This window comes from Marmota marmota, unplaced genomic scaffold (assembly GCF_001458135.2).
Source record: "Marmota marmota marmota unplaced genomic scaffold, marMar, whole genome shotgun sequence".
Classification (NCBI taxonomy): domain Eukaryota; kingdom Metazoa; phylum Chordata; class Mammalia; order Rodentia; family Sciuridae; genus Marmota; species Marmota marmota.
In genome coordinates this window covers 2560514-2579200 of record NW_026000057.1, presented here as the reverse complement: position 1 = coordinate 2579200, position 18687 = coordinate 2560514, and the positions used below count along the sequence as shown (strand labels likewise).

General features: G+C 34.2%; 1 protein-coding gene across 1 annotated transcript in view; it reads right to left on the bottom strand.

The window, feature by feature from the left end:
* Smarca5 (SWI/SNF related, matrix associated, actin dependent regulator of chromatin, subfamily a, member 5) overlaps positions 1-18687 on the bottom strand; it is a 36786-nt gene that overhangs the window by 13974 nt on the left and 4125 nt on the right. Inside the window, exons 3-11 of the mRNA XM_048813851.1 lie at positions 15106-15180; positions 10943-11109; positions 8423-8523; positions 7005-7105; positions 6093-6272; positions 4925-5080; positions 4713-4844; positions 3753-3821; positions 1981-2090 (exon numbers count right to left, since the gene is read on the bottom strand). Coding sequence (XP_048669808.1) covers positions 1981-2090; positions 3753-3821; positions 4713-4844; positions 4925-5080; positions 6093-6272; positions 7005-7105; positions 8423-8523; positions 10943-11109; positions 15106-15180 — 1091 coding nt within the window. The remainder of the gene's footprint in view (positions 1-1980; positions 2091-3752; positions 3822-4712; positions 4845-4924; positions 5081-6092; positions 6273-7004; positions 7106-8422; positions 8524-10942; positions 11110-15105; positions 15181-18687) is intronic.

The window sequence follows — 18687 nt, the reverse complement described above, 5'->3', positions numbered from 1 at the left end:
TACCTGTAAGAAACAAGCCATCAACTTCTAAGGTATGGTTTAGAATCTATCATCTGTAATCTTTTTTCTGCTTTTTCTTTATAGCCCATAGTGTGCTACTGTCTATACTTATGCATTGGACCTTGAGGACATCATTATTTTAAAAATACAAAATAGTCTCCTTGGATGGGATTAAACATAGCAGTATAATACAACATTTTTGAGTAATTATAATTTTGAAACATAATTTTAGTTTCTAGTCTTGCAACAGAAAGTACCATTACTCATTTATAGTTATGCACTACATAATGATGTTTCAGTGAGCACAGGCAGCAGTCCCATGAAATTACATCATCTAGTAAGTTCAAAGCTTTGGGCAAGTACACTCTATATGATATGTACAAAACAAAATCACCTAAACCACATTTCTCAGAACTTGTCTTGACATTAAGTGATGCACAACTGCCTCACATACCATGTAGCTAGTACAGCATTTGAGTAGAACCCTAATCTGAGAAGGAAGAAACATGAGAGGTAAGGCAGGAGGATGAAAATGAGATGAATACAATGTGATTTAAACATCTGCTTAAACACATAGGGAGAGGGAGATATGAGATCTATCAATCTACAGCCACAGGCTAAGGCAAATTATTAAAAAAGCCATGAATGCATACACAGAATTTCAGTTTACTGAAAGAATAAGTAAACACTGAAGTTTCAGTGAAACTTTGAATCCCTTGAGCAAAATAACTTAAGCAACCTAAGGAATCTATGTTTAACCTCCATCCTGGAGCATAAAAACTACTCAAGGCAAAGTTCATCATCATTCTGATTGATACAAAGTTCACTCATGTTTAACTAAAAAAAATACTTGCCTTTTGTTTGTACTGACTCATGTCTTAGTTCTATAGGATATATATAAGACAAGCCTAATATCTTCACTACTTTGTAATAGCCTTTCAAAAGTTTTGAGGACACTGAGGATAGCTCACTTTCTACAGCGGACCTCTCTTTCTTAGAGAGCATGCTCAGATCTCTATATATCCCTTTAGCCTTTTTGCTACTCCAATATTTTGCAAATATGTTATCGAATACATTTGAAATATGGTAAGACTAGTAAAGAGGGCAGCTCTTATTTCCCTCCTCTGAACACAACTTATATTAACATATGCTAAAGGAAGACTATCTTTTTCTATAGCCATTTCACACTGTTGAATTCATGTTGTATGTTCTTATAATAAAAAAAGATTTCATACATCTATAAAACCTTAAAAAATGAGGAAAAATATTTTTTTTAAATTAACTAAGGTCTTCAACTTTTAATACTGCCCTATACAAATATGTAAAAATAGATATCAGGCATCATCATCATCATTTCTCAAAAGGACATTTTATTCTGCCTAAAATAAAACTTTGGTTCAGAATAGTGTTTTAAATACATGGAGTCTTATGGGATAAAAGAAAGCACGTAAGTTTTATATGTCTATAATCTACAATTTCACCAGAGGCTAGCTAGCACAAATCCATGATCCAATTACTTCTTAACCACCAAGTTAACCAACTCTATGTCTCCCATTTGCACCACCCTACTCTCCTCTTAAAAACCAAAGTAGAGGATTAAGGTTGTGGCTCAGAGGTACAGTGCTTGCCTACCATGTGTGAGACACTGGGTTCAATTTTCAGCACCGCATATAAATACATAAATAAAAATAAAGGTCCTCAACAATTAAAAAAAAAATCCCAAAGTAAAGGGTTTTCAATGTATTGTTGTTTAAGTCCCAAATAAGTCTCAGTTCATAAAAAATGAATTTACTATGTTTCATTGTGATTCTCTCAACTATACTTCAAAGATTTTATATGATATATATGCTGAGCAAGCCTCTTTTCAAGATGAGTTCAATCCAGCAAACAACAATTCCATGAAGGCACAAATTAGTAAAACAAAATACTATATAAATGAAATTTTGAGAATAGTGATATCAAGTATCTTAGAAAACATACCATTCCCTTTGCATTTTGCTGAGACCCACATAGATTTTTACTTCCTTCTTGGGAGGCAAACTCTTTTCAACATCAGCCTTAATCCGACGAAGGAGGAATGGACGCAAAACCTTAGAAAAAGCAAAGAAACAGAGATGACCTTACCTGTAATGCTAGTATTTTTTCAAAATCTTAAAATCACCTATTAAAAAGATGGTGGAAGGAGATGGACATCATTACCCTAGGTACATGTAAGACTGCACATAGGGTGTGACACTACATCATGATGCTACAACCAGAGAAATGAAAAGTTCTGCTGCAATTGTGTACAATGAATCAAAATGCATTTTGCTGTCATATGTACCTAGTTAAAATAAATTTAAAAGAACAAAAATCACCTATTAAATATAGAATAATGTCTTTACCAACATTTAGTCTGCTCGAATATCAAATGATTCTTAGGACTTTTCCATTCAAACTATATATAATTTATCACTACTAAGTTCCTGAAGGGTAATAATAGAATTTTGTTATTTAACCAACATACAATTACACTCATAAAACACTGAAAACAGTAGTACATTTTAAAGATGTTGTTTTCTACAGTGACTGCCTTCCAGGTTTAAAACTAGTTACTTGTATCTTTTTCTGCAGCCACTTCACACTGCTGATTTTATGTTGTACCTTCTATTTAGAAAAAAAAAAAAAATAGGAAGTACAGATTTCATACGTTCATAAAACTTTTTAAAAATAAAGAAAAATATTTTTAAAATTAACAAGGTCTTAAACTTTTTAATTTTGCCCTTATACAGTGCTTAAAACTTGGGAGGTCCACACTCAATTCTTTATGAATAGCTTTTAAATTTATTATCCTAATCTATGGGAGCAACCTATATGCAGGGTATACAAATCATGAGTGTACAGTTCAATTAATTTTCATCAAGTAAATATATTAGAAAGGTCAGGTCACAGGGGAAAGGGCGCAGAGCATGACTGTGCCTTCCAGGGGACATTGGCAATGTTTAGGGACACTTTTTCATTGTTACATCTACAGGCATACTATTACTGGCATCTAATAAGGAGGAGACATGTCAAGGGTGTTACTAGGCATACTAAAATACACAGGGCAACCTTCTCTCCCCTACCCCTCCAATTCCCCATCCCCAAAGAATTATTCACACCAAAATGTGAAAACAAGTTCAAAGGTGACAGGTCACAAGGGGCTTTCCACAACATGTTTACAAGGTCCTGCTTTCTCCTGCTCACCAGGTATGTTTCTTTATCTCAGATTTGTTAAGAGGAAATTTCTTTACCTACCAACTTTCACTTGTGCATTGTCCTAGAAAGGAACAAAGCTACACATCAAAACAAAAACCACAATACCAGCTCTGCTCACACAATGCAATATTAGTTGACTTATATATTGTCACTAGAATTCCAAACAACAGATGGATCATCTGTCTTTTCAGAAGTAACTTATTAGATTCTATAGAATTTAAATGGGACTAAGCTTTAAAAGTAGTTTATATTGGTCATTAAGTAATGCTTTTTCCCTCATTATACCTTTTTTTAACTGCAATTACTTTTTCCCTTTATTAAGTTAAAATCCCATCCTAGGTTCCAACACTAAGCCACTACACATCACTCCATATCCCCATTATAAGATCAAATAAGATCCAAACAGATCTGATTCTATAGCTATTATGCTTTTGTTAACTAGAATATAATCTAATTTTAATCTTTATCATTTCTTCTCATTAAAAATATGGTTAACACTACTCCAAAATACTTACCATATGAAGCCTCTCAACTAGTTTTTGATCCCCAAGACAGTTGTTTGTGTCAAACCAGGAATCAAAGTCCTAGATTAACAAATAAAACATATCTTAAGGTTAGAGACAGTATGAACAACAAACTTCCAATAATCCCAGATAAAACAATAATTTCTAGAATTAGTATAATATTTGAGTTGTGATCTACTAAAACCATTAAGTTCAAGTCCATATTTTTTTCTTTTTTCTTGGTACTGGGAATTGAACCCAGAGGCGCTTTCCCACTAAGTCCCGTCCCCAGGCCTTTTAAAAATATTTTGAGACAGGATAAAGAGGAAATTTCTTATTGGCATCTAATTTGCTTTAGGGCCTTGCTAAGTCACTGAGGCTGGGTTTGAACTTGCAATCTTCTTGCCTCAGCCTCCCAAGCTGCAAGGATTACAGGTGTGCACCTATGCACCTAGCTGCTACCATCATTTCTTAATGACTTACGATAAATATTATGACTTAAAGATAAATATTAAGTTCTGCTTATTAGAATATCACATAACAAAGGTTAGGCAGATTTTGTCATATTTGAAAGTCATGTCTGAGCCTTAAAACATAAACAACATGAGATACACAAATTCACCTGGGAATGCTTAAAGCAGCACCCTGAAAATACAAGCAGTCAACCCAGACAAAATCATTGAAACAAAGTCAGACCAACATGACTATCAACGAGGATCGTCATGCCAATGGCAACCTATGCCAATGCACACAAAGAAAACAATGATTTGAAATGAGACTAAAACCAAAAGGCTCAAAAATAAATTCTAAGAATGCACAGACAATTAATAGGTTAACACCAGGTTTAACTACATAAAAGAATGAGAAATTAATGACTGCCTCAAATAGCACTAAAAGGCAGGCCAATTCTACTATAAAAATACATAAGTATTAAACAAAATTATTAACCAGAAAACAATTAGAAATACTTACATCAGCTGAATTAAAGACATCAGGCAACAAAAAATTAAGAAGTGACCAGAGCTCATGCAAGTTGTTCTGAAGAGGTGTTCCAGTTAGTAATAGTCGATTTGTAGTCTTGAATTCCCTCACTATTTCTGATAACTGAAAGAACCAATCCCATCATCAGAATATTTGTAATATGGATTAAATTCTCAGATACAATGTTCAGAATATCAAATTACCTTGGATTTTTCATTTTTGATCCTGTGAGCTTCATCTATAACTAAGTATCTCCAGTTAAATTTTTTGAATACAGACTTCTCTTTAATAAGCATTTCATAAGATGTTACACAAACATCCCATTCTCCTGGTAACAAAACATCTCTGACAAAAGCAGCCTGTGTAGCAAAATTAAAAAATAACAACGTTCAGAAATCAATTATACATTAAACTTCTGGATGACAAGTAATCTAATCCATAAAAGGGAGTGGGAATATTAAAAAGGGATAGAGTTGCTATATCATATAAACATTCAGAACTAGCTTTCCTACCACTGAAATAATCAGTCATCATTTCGATTTCAGAATCATTAGGTTTAAAAAAAAGACAAGACTGATGAATACAAACTTCAAAAGGTCTTCGTTCTACAATTCCACTAAGTCCTGGAATACTTAGGAGACAAGTTTTTAATATGAAGAAAGGAAGACTGAAGGACTGTTGTTTGCAGTAAACATGTTCATTCCCCTCTTCAGATTCATAAATGTATTAACACATTGCTATTTTTACTCTCATTTCACAAGTAAGAAAACCGAAGCAAAGAATGGTTAAGTAAGTCCCAAACAAAAAGGAATCTGGTAACTTAACATAACCCTTTGGTTACCTATAAGGGAAAAAAAAAGCAATTCACACTCATCACTGAGATAAAGGAAGGGAAAACAAAGTAAGCACAAAGTCATTTAATGCAGTATGAGTAAGTTTCCAAATCTGACCTTTACATTCTTCATGGTGTCATTATTTCCACGTCTTCTTCCCAAAAAGATGTTATTTATTAATCAACATTGTAACTTATTCAATAGATATCAAAATAGCTGGCTCAACTCATCTTTAAAAACTACTGTTCTCTCTCTATATATAGACTATTATCAGTATACACTAACCTAAAAATCTGGTTCCTTAAATTTCCAATTGCCTCTCACATTCAAAATCGGTTTTAAAAACAAAATACTGCTGAAGGGCACAGGTTTTGATTTTATACAATCACCCCCCAAAATGTGAGGAAAACCATATTCTTAGTCTCTATATATTTCTGAAGACCCTTTCTCTTTTATCCTTCCTCCAGCAATTCCTGACCCCAAGCCTGAATTCAAACTCCTTTAATATGAAAAATGTAATGAAATACTAAAATCTTACTCTTTGTTCTTTATCTCCTATCAAACAAACAGACCGAAGTGTTGGTACCCATCTCTTGAATTCACTCATCCAGTTGTGTAATGTAGACTTAGGAACCAAAACCATATGAGGACCAGGAATGTTTCTATAATGTTTCATGTAGCCAAGAAGAGAAATTGTTTGAAGAGTCTTTCCCAGGCCCTGAAAGAGTTCAGAGTAATCATAAAACAATAAAAAAACAAACGCAGTGTTCCATATTTATACTGCCCAACATATACAGAACATTTAAAAGAAATGCTATGTGTTTATGATAGCTAACATATAACAAAAACTTAATATCTGAAAGCTCACAGTGTTATATCACATAATTTTCACAAGTCTATGACAGAGGTATTATTATCACCCCAGTGAGGCTCAGAAAATGTGATTCTCCCCAGGTCACGTAGCACAGTTAGAATCAAAACACCTTTCCTTTGACACTATACTTTCTTCAACCAATTAAGTATTTTAGCCCTACGGTAATAAGGAATCTTTTTAAAACCTTTATTATATAATTAATAGTAGTAAACAAGAGATAAAATCTTTTATGAAACAAAACTGTACAAGCTGCCATTCTAGAAAACAAAATTAATATTTACAGGTGATAAACATTTAATGACCTCAGTTTGTTTTTCATAAAAATGGAGGGAAATGGTTACACAACGGTACTACAAAAGTTTTTTTAAAAGTTTCGAAAAATGTGTTATTTTTAAATCTACTTTCATAGATAATTCCTCACAAGTGAAGACTTCACTAATGCAATTATAAAATAGTCTGAAGGAAAATTAGTTACTAAAAATTCCAGACTGCCATCAACAAAACATGCTGTATATCTTAAACTTCTATAAAATAAGTTACAAAACATGCCTTCAATCAAAACTACCAATCACATACCATTTCATCTGCAAGGATACCATTGATGCCATTTTCATACAAAGAAATAAGCCAATTCAGTCCTCGGACCTGATAATCTCTCAATTTACCCCATTTTACATCTGAGAACAAGAGAAAACCCACGGTTACATTTTAAAGGCAGGAAATACAAAGTAGCCCCCTTCATCTGATACCCAGAGCTTTAACTATGGCTTACATTTGCCTACTGACTTTGCTTTCTTTTCTAGGATATTTTTACATGAATTCTGCAAATCCCAAATCATTAGAGGTAGCTGTTGGAGTCTGCAATGGAGTAGGAGCACGAATGATGTGAAAGATAACCCAAGTCCTAATAACATGATTGGGCATTAGAGTATTCATCCAAATCATTCAATTTCTGTTATTCATACATTGGTCCTAGACTCTTTAACCTCTTTCTAACCTTACCAAAAACATTTGTAATCGAACGCTTTCATCTTTCATAAAGATCAGACACAGGTTCTCTGGAGATTTTATTTTCCTCCTAGTAAAAATGAGATGATAGGAAATTCCTTTTCCTTCACCATTTCTCCTAAGCTACTTTCCCAATACATCTTAGACTAATACTACTCTTTCAGGGTATACACATTACTTATTTTGCCTGCCAAGTCAAATCACTGCTTAAGGATGAAAAATAACCAATGCTAGTTACAATGTAACAATGTGAGACAAAAATAATCCAAAATTTCCTTTCCCCCTATGACATACATCTGGCTCTGGCCTCACTTCATTGGGATAGAAATAGACACCAGGTGCTCAGTAAGTAAAAAAAAAAAAGGAAGCCTGAAAGTGTACACCTTAAACCAACTGCTGAATTTCTAACTAGATAAGTCCAGCTGAAGTTCAATTAGATAAGAGTTCACGTAAATAAAGCAGCATTAGAGGAGGTTTGGAGGGGTGTGGGGTGGGGGGGATGCTAGGCTTCAAGAGAATGTGTAAGTCTCTAATGCCAACAGACAAGAAAAAAAAGACTATACAAACCTATTTAAATATTCTTCTTTTAGAAAACCACTGAAAACAAATATATGTCAAACAAATTAAAGCTACTATAACAGCATGAGTAAGCAAAATTCTTCATGAATTTTGTTTTCTTTTTACAAATTAGTTTTCTTATCCAGATCAGGTAAAAGGCAAAATCATACCTACTTTTACATGTATCTTAGAAAAATAATAAACTCAATGGCATTTTATACACCTCTGAAATACAATATCACATTATATAACACATTACTACCTCCATTTAAAAAAAATCTGAAACTTATTCACAACCAATAAATATATAAGATTATGAAAAAAGTCCCTGTACAAATTATAGCCAAGACAAATCCAAAACATTAACCGAAGGATGTCTCAAAGTGAGATCTTTCAAAAATCAAGTAATTTAAGTATGTTTAACATACATGATGGAGAATCTTCAAATCGAGTGCAAACATTGGTTGCTTTGGAGCTTTCTGTTAACAGTTCTTCATCCTCCTCTTGCTCTGTTCTACGATGTCGGTAGCTATCAAATGAAAATAAAATCAAATGATTTGAGTTTTGGCTTTAACTACCAACTACAATTCAACATAGTAAGTCAAGTGGCTGGCCTCAAGAATCCACAGTAATTTTTAATTTAAAAAAAAATTAAATAAAAATAAAATGAAGGACAAAACAATTGCTTCCACCTCTTAACAGGATGAACTGCAAAGAAACTGTGGCTATATATAAATTATAACTGTTTAGGGAATATCTTTTCACTGATTGTATAAATACTGCATTTGAACATTTTACAACCTTGGTTACATCCGTTTATGTTATCAATTTATAGAAGTAGTTTTTTATATTTTTTGGTACAGATACAACCAATGTCACTTTTGGTTATTTTTTATTTTTTTTAAAGAGAGAGTGAGAGAGAGAGGGAGAGAGAGAGAGAATTTTTAATATTTATTTTTTAGTTTTCGGCGGACACACATCTTTGTTTGTATGTGGTGCTGAGGATCGAACCCGGGCCGCACACATGCCAGGCGAGCGTGCTACCACTTGAGCCACATCCCCAGCCCCACTTTTGGTTATTAAAACTCTGTGAGGGTGTGAAATCAGAACAAGCTTCCAAATCCTCCTGATTTTCTCTTCATTGTGAGGTTCCGCTAATCTGTGAGATTATATGAATTCCTAAAACATCAGATACCCATATTTATGCTTCAGAAGAAAAATTAGTCCCATGGCAAATCTCAAAATTTGGGGGAGAGGTGTTACTGCCATTTCCTAGTTGCTGTGTCTCAAATCTTATAGCCTAAAAAAAAAAAAAAATCAATTTTGACATCTCTATTTAGAAAAGAACTCACATAGAATAAAATAGGCATGGTTATGGAATTTGTGTGCTTTCCTTTTTTCCTTATTATTAAAGTACAATGAACTCACAAAAAATAAAAAAATAATAATAATTTTTCATAGGCATCTAAATTAACCTAGAAAGTGAACAGTAAAAGGGCTGGGGATATAGCTCAGTTGGTAGAGTGCTTGCCTCGCATGCACAAGGCCCTGAGTTCAATGCCCAGCACCACACACACAAACACACACACACAAGTGAATAGTAAAAAGTTACTAGTAAATATAAATCTAAAATGTTTTACAGTTATCTAAAATATACAAAAGCTGTTATTAAAATAACATATATTAACTACAACTTCATAAGCTCAAATTGCTTCACCTCTATAGAGCTGAAGTGAATAAAACCACTTTCTTCCCAATTATGAAGCTTCCAACTTCAAGACCTTTTTACTTTCAGTAAATATCTTGATCTAATTTAGAAAGCAGATTATGGCCCTACCGAGACCTCTAAATCATCTTCCCCAATAACACTATTTAATGATGAATAAATCAAATTGAATAACATTATATATTTTCAGGGGGGCTACCTTTATCTTTTAGGTTAGTGATAGAAGGGTTTCTTTAAATAATATTAATATCCCATAAAAGTATTTGTTATAGTAGTTCCCATTTCCAGTATATGACACTAATATATTTAAGTAGATATAAACTTCAATTCTAAAGCAATTTAAATACATCTGATATACAAAGTTGACTTTTAAAAAGTTTCAAATATTAAAATAGCACTTTAGACACAACAGACAAGGTATAAGACATACTGAAAAATCAGAATACCTCAAATAAAATGAAGAAATTTTGCTTGCATGGTAATTCTGTGAATTTAACATTGATAAGTTTTTAATTTCTTCTTTTAGATAATCTGATGTATTACAATTACTGACTACATTTTTTTCACATTGGAAACTGCAGCCATTCCAGGGAGTCAAGATGCCCTAAATCTATTAATTATTACTAAACATCCTAAGTTATCCAACCAACACAAAAATTCTGAATCTGACAAATTTAACATGTATACGTATTTTCAATCACCACCAAACGATGGCATACAACTTGACACTTCAATTTTTAGAGGAAGACAACTGTTTAACAAAAATGCTAAACAAACTTCTGTGGCATACATCATTACAATATTCCACACACCAGCACAAACTTCACATAAAAGTAATACCCTCAAGGCGTGTATATGGTTTTGGAGATAAGCATAAGCGGTTCAGATCCAAGTTCAAGCCTGGATTATTCTAAGTACTTCTATGTGATGCTAAATAAGATACTTAACTTATGCATTTGTACCCTCTGTAAGAAACAACATTAATATCTGACTTCCCTATTCAATATTACTGCTGCAATCCATAAACTATATAATGCTATAAAAAATAAGACACTACGCAGGATTTTAAAATACTTACACATTTACGGCTACATCCTACCAAGCAATGGGGCCAAATACACAATTGTATTAACTTTTTTTTAAAATAAAGTAGATTTATGCTTCTAATGAAAACCATCGATAATAAACAAGGTTGAATTATGAAGTATAAACTATTACTCACTCGCCAACTGAGAGCAAGTTCTGTTTCTCATCCTTTTTTATTCGTGGGCGCCCTGGTTTCATCTTCAAAGGTGAGGTTGGAGTCTTCTGAGCAGCAGGCTGAATGAAATGTGCAAACAACTCGGTTTGCTTTAATAAATATTCAAATCTATTTGCACGATCAGTTTGCTGCAAAAAAGTTTAAGATACATTTCATCAAAACTTTGGAAATCAGTTTCAACAAGCCTCCATATTAAGAATTCAGGAATAAAAAGAACAAACTACTGACACATGCAACATGAGTCTTAAAATTTGCACTTTGTCAAGGGAAGATAAAACACAAGTCTACAGTATATGATTCCACTTACAGTGTATGAAATACTAACTACAGACACAAAGCAGATGAAAAGTGGCAAGAGGTTGGGGCAGGAACTGCCTACAGAGGGACAGAAGCTTTTAACAGGATGGAAACTATTCTACATCATGACTGTAATGTTATTTACGTGACTGCATATACTTGCCAAAACTCAAAATCATTTTATGTAAGTCATACTTTAAAATAGTTGACTAAAAAATATATTTTTAAAGACGTTAAAAGGCATTGTGCATTACAAGTGAATTTATTCAAAAGTTGGAGAAAAGGCACTGGTCATTCATCAGTTAGGCTGGTGTCAAATTTTAAAAAGATATCAGGCTTAAAAACCATGAAATATTCATTAACTTAATGTAGTTCAACACTATTCCTGCCTTTCATTATCTGCTATCTGCCCCTTTGAATGTTTCCTATTACCACACCAAAAGAATGAAAATATGTATAAACCAAAAAAAGGGTAAGATCCTTGAGAAGTTTTCATTAAAAAAAAAAAAATTATAAAATCTCAAGACGTTAGGCAACCAGACTTTAGACAGGATAGTTTGTTTAAACAAAGAGAAACTAGACAAGTTCAACAGATAAACCAGTTACCCAACAATGCTGCCATAAAAATGTTTAAAATGTCAGTTTTAGAGATTTACAAAAAGACCCACCAAAGCAAACACTGAAGGTATCCAAACACCATTTATGTTATAAAAACCACATACTTTAAAAGGGAAAACGGTTATCTTAAAAATCACACTAGTGTAAAAACTGAAGCTAAATTTGCCATCAGGAAGTGGTAAAAGTGTTTTAGTGGGTCATAGTAACAGTCATAGAAGCAACCTGATATGCACAATTCGAACAGGCTGTCAACATGCTCCTCCCTGGCAACATCCTATAAATGATGTGCCTTAGTTTATGCTTTTCAAGATTACAAACCATTTCAAGTACAGAACTAAGATAAGTAGATATTTATTTTCAGGTTATATATATTAAAATATATAACCTCTGAAAATAAATCCACAGGTTAAATTCTAGACATGCAAGGTAAAAGCTATTGTATAGTATTCAAAATTTATCAAGTCACTATTATTGTTCCGATTATTAGGGGGAAAACTAGGCACCTTGCTGCTTAAGGGAATTAACAGGCTAAAATGAAAATAATTTTAAGATCCTAAAAGGTTAAAAGTGGTAAAAAGGGAAAAAAAAAAAAATTGATCCTAAAATGCAGCAACTACTAACACAGTAAAATTAGGGAATTGAATGAACTCAATGAAGATTATATTGAACAACCATGGACCAGCTTTTTTCTGAGACAGGAAAAAACAAGGCATCAGAGACTATATATATGATTGAAAATACACAGTAAATAGGATAAGTGTGATTTTGTGTGTGTGTGTGTGTGTGTGTGTGTGTGTGTAGGAAGCCTGAAAATTAGGGTTAGCAGAAATAAAGTAGAAAGATACATCCAAAAACTTATGGGGAAAGGAGGGTAGAGCCAAGTCAAGTTTTAGGTACTAAAAGCCCAAGAATAAAAACCATAAATCTGCAGGGCGTGGTGGCGCACACCTGTAATCCCAGTGGCTCAGGAGGCTGAGGCAGGAGGACTGAGTTCAAAGCCAGCCTCAGTAACTTAGTGAGGCCCTAAGAAACTCAGTGAGACCCTGTCTCTAAATAAAATATAAAAAAGGGCTAGGGATATGGCTCAGAGGTTAAGCACCTCTGGGTTCTACCCCCAGTACCTCCTCCGCAAAAACAAAAATAAATTTATTCTGTCTTTGGAAGTAGTGCTCAGAATCCCAGATTCAAGAATGAAGAGTAAATAATGGGGACTTACCCATGCTATGGTTAAGAACTAGCAGATGACATGGGAGTTTGTTTAGAAGAAAACTATTCAAAGGAAGATCATGTCACAAAATGAAATGAAGCTTGGAAACTGAAAAACTTAAGAGGCAAAAAAAAAAAAAAAAAAAAAAAGTGCATGCATGCAAAATAAAAGAATATTGAGCTAGGATGAGAGGGAAAAATAAAAAAGAAAGATTTATGACAGTAAACAAGTAAGAAAACAAAAAGTAGGAGGTATTGTCACAGGCATCTTGGATATATATTGAGAAACTTTCATTCACTGAAATAACATTAAATATGTGTGTAAAGTAAAGATTGTGAATTCAATTCTGCATATTCTCAAATTAGAGGTCCCAATGTGATTTAAAAGTAAATGCCCAACAAGCAATAAGAGGTATCTGGGCTCAAAATAAAAGATTTGAAAGTTTTCCATTTAAAGACAGCAAGTGAAATCCAGTAGTAATAATCAAGCTGTCCAGGAAGAAATGTTCAGAATGTAACAAAGGACAAAGGCACAATCAAATAGGGTATCAAGGGAGTAAAAGGTGTCTCAAGATAAGTAAAGATTTTTTGGGGGGTGGTCAACAATGTCAAACATAAGCGAGATCAAGAACAATGAAACTAAAGCCAGCAAACTTTAAATTAGATTCACTAATACAATGTTAGTGTCAGAATCTAAATTGTAAAGGGTAAAAGGGGTATTTACTTTAAAACCACATTATTTGTTTTAAAGTGTACTTATTTTTAAAGGCAGGCTATATGTATATTTTTTCTTTAAGTTGGGCAGCAAAACAGTAGCTATTTGGATATACAAAATGTTATAGAAATCATATATAAAATCATATGTAACGCTGCACATGTATTATGTATATTACATATGTACATATAAATTTACATGTATACATAAAACATAACAATTTTAGGATTCGTAGTATTTAAGAGGTTTAAGAATATCTGCTGATTTTGAAGAGAATATCAAAGGACAAGGAAAAAGTACATTTAAAAATATATATAAAGCTCTACTACGTGCCAGATATTATGCCGGGTGCTGGACACACACACAAGAAAATTAGGATACTCTTGTTTAAGAAACATACTATAGTGTTATTAACTGACACATTTCACCTTAAGGATTTCAAATATTATTGTGTTTATGCTACATAAAGGCCTCAGAACAGGGTTTGATAGATCATAAGCATTTGCTATTAAAACTCATTTAAAGCTTTGGTTATGTCAAGTCATGTTAAAAAAGCTGTTTCCTGGGCTGGGGTTGTGGCTCAGCGGTAGAACGCTCATCTAGCACATTGGTTCTGGGTTTGATCCTCAGCACCACATAAAAATAAAAAAATTTAAAAAAGTTATTGTGTCCAACTACAACTAAAAAATAAATATTTTTTTAAAAAAGTTGTTTCCTAAAATATATGGGATGTGAACTTTGTCTTTAAAAAGTGTGTCATGTTTTCTTTTTGTAAAAATCCCAGCCATGGCCTAGGCAGGTAGTTCAGTGGTAGAGCACTGAGTATGTGCAAGGCTCTGGGTTCCACCTCCAATATAAAAATGGGGATGAATATACACAGAATAACTACTTCTCTGGTCTTCACCTCATTTCTTCTTCTTCTTTTTTTTTTTAAGTTTAATCTTTATTTTATTTATTTGTTTTTATTGGTGCTAGGGATAGAACCCAGTGCCCCACACATACAAGGCAAACACTCTACCACTGAGCTACAATCCTGGCCCCTCACCTCACTTTTGATGCTGAAAATCTCAAGGTGTTAGCATAATTAGACAATTACATCATGTTCACTAATTCACAGAATATGATTTGGTTTATGTAGGCAAATAAAAATAGAAATTATAGTACTCCAGGTTACATACTTCATTGAAACATCTGTGCTCTAAATATAAAAGTTAAACATGGATATTTAGTATATTTAATCATCTAACAAAAAGTTTCTTTACATACTCTATACAAAGCCAGAACATACCATTTTTTCTTCATAGGTCGGATCTGGTTCTTGAATTTCTTTTTGCTTTCCAGGAGATGCATCATCGAATACTTCCTAACAGAAAGGAAAAATCATGGAATTGCTCTTCAGAATAGTCAATTCACAATTATACACTGATTTCAGCCCAAAGCACATTTCAAATAATATACTCCTTACCAAACTCCCTACACACTTAAATGGCTGTCATCTAAGCTGAAAGGAAACCTGATAAGGATAAAATAAAATACTATGGGGATAATAATCTGTTTAACCCAATTTTGTAAGCTGTCTGGCTGCTGCCAAGATTGAAACAAAGTATTACCATCAACATCATCCTCAAATAAAATTACTTATCAATGCAAGTCATATGGGCAAATCTACACTCCTTTCTTTATATTTTAGTTGTAGATGAAAACAATACCTTTATTCATTCATTTTTATGTGATACCGGGGGTTGAACCTTGCTAAGCGCCTCACACATGCTAGGCATGCCCTCTACCACTGAGCCACAATCTCACCTCTTTTTTCTAATAAAATTATGAAACCAAATTAAAATAGTATAAAACATGAAAAGAGTTCCCCTTTTTATCATAAAATTGCATCTATCTAACTGTGCTTTTACACAAATATACACATGGAAGGGAGCGTTAGTCACTCTAATTTCCATCATCTGGAATATTACAAAAAAGGTATCCTGAAGCCTAATTTGAATACTCTTTAACTACAGTGTGATTACTAACTTAGTATTAAATGTTATCCTTACAAATGATTATCCTAGCATTCAAATGCCACAAAAAAATTAGCACCAATTTTTACACTACAAAGTTCCATGCAATTGAGCTGGGGTTGTGGCTCAGTGGTAGAGTGCTTTGCCTAGTGTGTGTGAGGCACTGGGTTGGATTCTCAGCACCATATATCAATAAATAAAATAAAGGTCCATTGACAACTCATATATATATACACACACACATATATATTTTTTTTCAAGTTCCACTCAACCATTTAAAAAAATTAGCAGCTGGTAAAAGCATACTTTTTATTAATAATGTCCAAATCTGTGCATGTCAATACATACTATTATAAAGCTATAAATGATCACAAAGTATAGGAGACAAGAGCTGTTGGAATTTAGAAGAAGAGCCAAAATGACCTAAATTCAAGTCTAATTTCATTGCTAAGGCTTTTAAGCATCAGTGTGCCCTTATATCATCATAACTCTCTGGTCTTTGTAGATAAAAGTGACAAACTAACATCTACTTCAATTAACAAAATTCCTGATAGAATACTACCAAAGGTATACCCAAAGAAAATCAAAGTGCTTTCCACAATTGTCATTCTTTCTTCTACAATAATTTTTAAAAAATTGAATTTCAGCCCTCTTAAGGGCACACAATTATTGGCACATAGCATGTCTATCTATGTCTGGTCAATGAGGTTGAATAAATAAGGTGAACACTATCAAAAACATAACAACTAAAAAAAATGGAACTGTTCCTTGACGTATTACTGGGAAAAAAGCAAGAAGAAAAATTAACTGAATACATGGGAAAGCCAACAATTGTTTTATGGGAAAAAGAGATTTGTCAGAAAAAAGATCACCTTAAATTCTACTTTCAAACAAGAAAAAGGCATTTAGAATATCTTTTTTCCAAATGCATAACTAGACTAAGGTCTTCAGTCATGAAAAACATTCTGAATCTCAAATGATTCTGAATTTAGCTAAAGAAGCAGCAAAAACTGACTGGTACGTTTATTTTAAAAGACAAAAAAAATCACTATGAAACGTAGAGAGAAAAAAATAAAAAAGATAAAAATTAAAGTTACTGATATTCCTAACATAATGGTAAAAGTAACTAAGTCATTCTTCCATAACTGAAACTGCCAAGCATCTTAAGTACATGACAAAGCAAGATGTGTGGGAAAAGACTCACTTTTGGAATCAGACCTGAGTTCTAGCAAAGGTTCTACTGATCAGCAGATTGGATTTCCTCACCTGGCCAATGAAAATACTACTGATTTCAGGAGTTATCACTCAAATTTAAACTTCAATTTTAACTTCAAAATGTGAACTCAAAAAGTCAAAATATTTATTTAAATTGCTCTCCTTTTTGATATTTAAATAAGGCCTCTGGTAAGACATTTGTTATCCCAAATTTGAACAGAAGTCCCTTTGGAAACCTGAGGATAACTAAGTACATCTCTTTGTAGGGGAACTACATATTTAATCACCCAATTGCTTTCAGCGTCAAAGGTTTCCAAACCCCTTACGCCTTGGAGCTGGAATTCAAGTTAAGCGATCCATGATAATACAAGAGAACCATTTAAAACTTTAAAGGGAAAATAAAAGAACACTGAACACATTTTACTGTGAAACAAATCTTAATCACTGAAAACTGCAGAGTATTAGCATGTATTCCACTGAAACCTACCCTCATCACTTAAAGTTCTTTGTTTCTTTACCCCACCCTAGCTGTCCCCCCCTCAAAAAAAAAAAAACTATCACTTCAATGGTAAACTCCATTATCATTTCTTTATTGTGTTAATTTTGACTTAAGGCTCATTTTAAAAGCAGTATTACTTTCATTCTGCCTTAGTATGGAAAACCCCAGAAATCTTTGGGCTGGAGCTACAAAATATCTCCAAACAGGTCCAAGGCCAAGAATAAAAATTGGAAACAATCACTTTGTTCCCAGACATCGCAAAGCCTAGAGGCATACCCATGAGACCCGCCTGGCAGGTCCCCCATCTTTCCACATTCGCACACACTCAAAACCAGGGTACTGTCACCACCCCCTGGCCAACCCAGGCCCCAAAAGGCTCAACAGCGATTGCTTAAGTTTTTTTCTTAAAGAGGCCAAAACCCCAAAAGCCCGGTACAGAAAGCCAACCATCTGCCCTGATTCTGTAATACATTCATCCACCCATCCAGACCCCCAAATTAGATGGGGACTCAAGACGGCTGCTGCTGCTGCAGCCAGGCTCGCTTCCCTCCCGGTGCAACAGTGCCTGGGAGGGGCCTCCGCTCCCTTCACAGAAGCAGCTGCGCCCCGCTTATCCCCATTGCGCATTTGGCCATCCAGCTCTCGCCATTGTTTCTGCCCAGAACAGACAGATACCGCCTCCGCAAGGACCGGAACGAAGAAAGGAGGCCCAAGTCCTCGGATGCGCCGCTTTTAGTTGCCGCCCCAACCCGCCTGCGTATCCCACTCCTAAAGGGCATCTCCCCCGCCCTCCCCCGAAGTTTGGTAGAAACTAAAATCTAGATTCGAGGAGGAGAGAGGGAATTATGGAGGTGAAAGGAATAGGTTTCCCCCGGACACAGTAATCAAGAACATCTGCTTAATAAGAGCGTTCGAAGATTTGGCAAGATTCGCAAAAGAAACACAATTTAAACTTAAAGCACCATTTACTCATTTGGATCGGCTGCACTGGGTTAACGCAAGGGCTCAGGAGTCGGAACCTCACTCCGGATCACACGGTGCCCAAAGACTCGCCACGACTCTGCGCGCGATCCCCGGCACCACGGCGAGGGAACCAGCTCTCCTCCCCTCTGCGCCCTCTCCCGCGCCACGAGCCGCCCTC